The 5,493-nt window shown below is 50.1% G+C and overlaps 2 protein-coding genes across 2 annotated transcripts; both read left to right on the forward strand.

Annotated features, from left to right (window-relative positions):
- Positions 1 to 3,883: 3,883 nt before the first annotated feature.
- LOC121502780 (uncharacterized) lies at positions 3,884 to 4,525 on the forward strand. Its single transcript, XM_041776495.1, has one exon. It carries the CDS (start codon positions 3,884 to 3,886, stop codon positions 4,523 to 4,525), a length of 642 nt encoding a protein of 213 aa, XP_041632429.1.
- On the forward strand, positions 4,522 to 5,268 carry LOC138928398 (uncharacterized). Its single transcript, XM_070285469.1, has one exon. The coding sequence runs from the start codon at positions 4,522 to 4,524 to the stop codon at positions 5,266 to 5,268; it is 747 nt and encodes a 248-aa protein (XP_070141570.1).
- Positions 5,269 to 5,493: the final 225 nt, after the last annotated feature.

Here is a 5,493-nt window from a genome sequence, read left to right on the forward strand (position 1 = left end):
TCGAATACAAAAAAAAAAAAAAAAAAAAAAAACACAACTGTACATTTAAGCGGGCATGAAGCCCAAAGCTAATTTGCCCAAGAAGGGCCGAATTAGATTTAGATTAAAAACCGCAACGCACAGGCGTATACATTTTTCCAACACGGACTGTAGCGACCGCGCTGAAGACATTTCCCCTCTCCGCTGCCGACGCGAAAAGCGGCAGAGACAGCGACATTTCCCCTCCGACGATCGTGCGTGTTTACGTTTTGGTCGTGTGTATTTACATGCCGATCAAAACATAAACAATAACAATAACAAAGCCGACGCACAGTAGCGCCTCTCGAACAAAAGCCGTTGCAAAAATCGAAAAAGTCATAATCGCAAAATCGATTTAAACCATAAAAAATCGACAGAGAATTTCACAAAGATTCCGAATCTGTAACCAAACAAATTTTAATATATATTTTTTTTTAAGATATGAGCATTCAAAGTCGAAATTGTTTTCCGTGTATGCGTCATATAACAAAAAATAGGTAAATTAGTCGACTTTCAGGTAATATTACACAAAAACTACATAACCAATGGTCTTGATTTTTTTTTAAATGACAGGTATATTCATTACCTCTTATTCAAATTAAAAAAAAGGGTAGTTTTGTGTGGGCTTGTACAGGTAAATCGCTACCTGCCAGGTGTCTATTTTTTTCACCTTTTTCTGGCTAAAGTAGTCTATAACTTCTGAAGCTGCCCAGAGCCGGCGACTACACTATGACTACGCACTGCGTGTATCTTTCCTGAATCAGAATCCGTTTAGAAAGTCTGCGTCCAGCTGCGACTCTGGCATTGCGAAGCAAAACACTGAAACAACTCAGGGTAAAATATACCAAAATACCGACACAATTTCATACAAACCAACAAAAAATACTAACTGTAGCGCTCACGGTTCTGTGGCGGTTAAACATAGAACAAAAAAATTTTTTTTTTCAGTTTTCAAATTATTTTTATTTAAGCAAATACATTAAAATAAAGATAAAAAATTAAATAAAAAATATTTTAAAAAAATTGTCTTCATTGAGAAAAAAATATTTTTTCACTTTGATACCCTTTAAAAAGGCGAATGAGTGGGCGTGGCAGATTTTCCAATACATATGTAAATTTTACAACAATTTCCTGTCAAATGGCGTTTAAATTATTTAGTTATCTTGTTTTGTTCAAAAGTTATGATTTTTGCAACGTAAAATGAGAAAAGGCGCTACTGTGCGACGGCCGAAAGCTGCGCTGCCCGGACATTTCTGGCAGAGACGAGGCGACAAGGGCTTTGCAAGCTGCGACCGCGATCTCTTCTCTGGCAGCTTCGAAGGCGAACAGTACGCTTACCTCCCGACGCGGGCGACAAGTCCAAAAGGACACGTGGAAATAATTTCCAATCCGACTAAGTCCAAAAGGACCCGCGAGTGTTAACTCAGATCCTCGCTGCCGGACACGTGTCCCAGCCCACCGAAAATAGCAGGTGAGCCGGCCGAGTGCCATGTGAGGGCAGATTCTTGGAGTGTGGCGTAGGGCCAGGCAGGGCATTGTAGCCGTAGCCAAAGTTAGGAATAAATGTACAAAATAGTTAAGCAATAAAAATGAAGATCAAAGTCGTATCTCTTTCTCTCTCTCTCTCCCACCGAACTCCGCGTAGCAACAGTCAACCCTTATTCTTACGCGTGCCAAAGTGTTCCCCTCCCGCTCACTCACTCGCCGAGCTGGTGGCTGGGTTCTCCCGCACCAACTCCGCGTGGTCGCTGGGCAAGCTCCGGGCCGGAGAAGCGGGACGGGAGCGGGATTTGTCGCCGCTGGGCTCTCCCGGGCACAGATCTGGCGTGGGCTTCGGGGCTGCTGGGTTCTCCCGAGCTACGAGTTCATCGCCGCCGGCACGTGCTCAACGATTTTCCCCTCTACCCTCTCCTTTCCCTTCCGATCTGCATTTTGCCCGCCATCGCCGCTGGGTCATCCCGGGCGGCGGAGATTTTGCCGATCGGAAGAGTCGCCGCTGCTGGGCAACCGGGCGAGCGCAGGAAACGGAGGAGCACCTGGCCATCGCCAGGGTGATCGCGCGTTTTAGGTTTCCCCTTCCCCTCTCCCTTTCCCTTCCGATCTGAATTTTGCCCGCCATCGCCGGTGGGTCATCCCGGGCGGCGGAGATTTTGCCGATCGAAAGAGTCGCCGCTGCTGGGCAACCGAGCGGGCGCAGGAAAACGGAGGAGCACCTGGCCATCGCCAGGGTGACCGTCCAAGATTCCCATTTTCCCGAAGCCAGAGTTCCCCTTTTGAAAACGAGCCCCTTTTCGCTGCCATTTCGCCCCTAGAAAGTTCAATAAAAATTCGGCGTCCATGTCCTGGCCGTCTCTAAAATATAAATATTTCTGGAGAGGAATCCTGGGCCGCTGAGGTTTACCCCGGCCTAAGACACATCCTTACAGATGGCGCCCGGAGCAGGGACCGGTCAGGACAGCTAGGATAATTTTTCTCAGTGGATTAAAGCCCCATTGGCCGAAAACAGAATTTTTTAGTAGAAAAATATATAAAAATAAATTTTTCACAAAGGCAAAAACAGGGAAATTTAGTTTTCTAAATGACGAGGATAGAAAATTTAATGTCAGGAAATATATTTCATAAACATATTTTTCGACCAGCGCGCATTCGTTTTTGCGAGTGTAAGAAATTTTTGTCACACGTGTCGCGACGTACGGTCGCCGGCAAAAAAATCGGCAAAGTACAGGAGAGAAGGGAATAGAAAAAAAAACGCGTGGTAAATTTCCATTGGTGCATACGCATCGTCGCCAAAAACAAGCGGTACAGTTAAGCCAGAAATCGTAGTCAACGTCACTGCCAGCGTCAACGCCGGCAAAGGGACGCTTCAAGCACACACACACGTGGCTCACACACATCTCCAGTTCTGCTCTGCCCGCGGCAGCAGCGTCGGCTAGCTTAAGCATGATTAATATATACGGGGGACCCTCGCTAGGAGGGACACACACTCATTAAATACACATCGCTCGCAGACACTTCGCAAGATCAGCCCTTTGAATACACATCGCTCGCAGTCTTTAATACCCTCTTAAAACCATCGTTGAATACACATCGTCGCAGACCTTACACCTCGAAAGATCGACGCATCAAAACTCGTCGTCGTATCCTTGCACACCGGGAAGATTATCACTATTCTTTAACCCAGCTAAGGACGCCCACGAATCCTCAAAGAATCCTGCGAGATCCTGCCGCCGAGAACATAATAACAAATTTCATAAAAAAAAAAAATAATAATAATAATAATTAATGCAAATAAATAAACGGAAACAATAAAAATGAAAATGAATCAATAAAAATTAAAATAAATCAATAAAATTAAAATAAATCGAAATAAAATAAATAAAATATAGGGCAGACCCTCCGACTGCGACCGAACGACCAGCGAAGACCAACGACAGAGCCACGCTCTGACCAGCGAAGAACAACAACAGAGCCACGCTCTGACCAGCGAAGACCAACAACAGAGCCTCGCTCTGACCAGCGAAGACCAACGACAGAGCCACGCTCTGACCAGCGAAGACCAACAACAGAGCCACGCTCTGACCAGCGAAGACCAACGACAGAGCCACGCTCTGACCAGCGAAGGGAGCCACGCTCCAACCCACGGGACCAGCCCGCAGAGCCACGCTCTGACCAACGAAGAACGACGAGGGAGTCACACTCCAACCACGAAGAGCCATCCAAGGCAGATCACTCAGAGCCACGCTCTGATCAGCGAATTACATCGACGGAGTCACACTCCAACCACGAAGAGCCATCCACGGCACATCACTCAGAGCCACGCTCTGATCAACGAAACACATCGACGGAGCCACGCTCCACATCCAAGATGGAAGAAGTTAGCGACAGCGTCTCCAGGGTCAGGAAGACAGCCAAAGGCGAGCTGTTGCTGGAGATCAAGCGCAACTCGGAGGCTCAAACCAGTGGCATCAGGGATCTGATTGGCAAAGCCCTCGGAGCTGGAGCCACGATCCGCACGTTGACGCCCCAGGTCTCCTTCCGGATTTGGGACCTTGACGAGCTAACAATAAAGGAGGAGTTAGAGGATGCGCTGGTCAAGCAGGCAAACCTCCCCTCGAACTCGGTGACCGTTAAAGGTTTACGAGCCTTGGCCACAGGAAGCCAGTCCGCAACCTTCACGGTTCCGGCGGGTTTTGCAGGCGCCCTCAATAACCTTGGCAAGGTGAAGGTCGGATGGACCAGGTGCCGGATTAAGGAGCTGGAGCACCAACTTAAGTGCTACAGGTGTCTGGACACGGGCCACACGGCCAGCAGGTGTCGGAGTCCCGTAGATAGGAGCAAGGCCTGCTTTAAGTGTGGGAAAGAAGGGCACAAGATAGCAGAGTGCCAGAACCCAGCGAACTGCTTCAAGTGCGAGCAGCTTAAAAGGAAGGACACGAGGCACCAGGCCGGAAGCCGCTCCTGCCCACTGGTGGCGTCCTCCAGAGAAGGCCATAAGCACAGGGCATGAAAGTGATTCAGATTAATCTGAATCACTGTGCGGCGGCGCAAGATCTGCTGTCGCAAACGGTCCGCGAAAGCGGAGCCGAGCTTGCTGTGCTAGGCGAGCCGTACAGAGGCGGACGCAATCACAATTGGGCCGTGGATAGATCCGGCAAGGCAGCTCTGTGGGTTTGCGGAAACACGCCCCTGCGGCTGGAGAATGTCCTCGCAGACAAAGGCTTCGTGCGTGCCAAAGCTGGAGGCTGGTGGGTCTACAGCATATACCTCGCCCCCAGCCTCTCGCTAGCAGAGTTCGCTGTTATCCTTGACAGGCTCGCTGCTGATGCTAGAGGCCGTTCTCCGACTCTGCTAGCGGGCGATTTCAACGCCTGGGCAGTCGACTGGGGTAGCCCAAACACAAACGTACGTGGCAGAACCCTATTAGAAGTGCTCTCAACGCTGGATGTGGCCCTACTCAACGTAGGACAGGAACACACCTTCAGCCGGGGGGGAGCTGGTTCTGTAGTAGACCTCACCTTCGCCAGTCGGTCGAGAGCAGGGCAGTGCACGTGGATGCTCAGCAGGGTGTACACGGCAAGCGACCATGCGGCGATCTTTACCACGTTGGACGCCGGGAACACACGGCCACCACCTCCCCCCGCGCAGCAGCGCAAGTGCTTCAGGGTGGATTCGCTCGACACCCAAGTTTCGCGTCTAGGATGCAGAGAGTGGAAGCGACGGGCGACCCTGAAGCAATGGCTAACTCGGTGATGTCGCAGGTGCTCACGGCCTGCGAGGAGTGCATTCCTTCCAGGACCGCCCACTCTAGGCATCGCACCTCTGTGTACTGGTGGAATCACGAGATAGCAGAGGCACGGAAGGACTGCGTAAGAGCCAGGCGGCAATACCAACGGTCGTACGGTTCCCAGTCACACCTGGCAAAGCGTGAGACATACCACCGGTGCAGAAGGGCTCTCAAGGCGGCAATAAAGGGCA

Source organism: Drosophila kikkawai, chromosome 3L (assembly GCF_030179895.1).
Source record: "Drosophila kikkawai strain 14028-0561.14 chromosome 3L, DkikHiC1v2, whole genome shotgun sequence".
NCBI lineage: Eukaryota > Metazoa > Arthropoda > Insecta > Diptera > Drosophilidae > Drosophila > Drosophila kikkawai.

What these genes read in the sequence shown, in the direction of transcription:
- LOC121502780 (XM_041776495.1), top strand. Translation starts at nt 3,884, where the DNA reads ATGGAAGAAGTTAGCGACAGCGTCTCCAGGGTCAGGAAGACAGCCAAA.
- LOC138928398 (XM_070285469.1), top strand. Translation starts at nt 4,522, where the DNA reads ATGAAAGTGATTCAGATTAATCTGAATCACTGTGCGGCGGCGCAAGAT.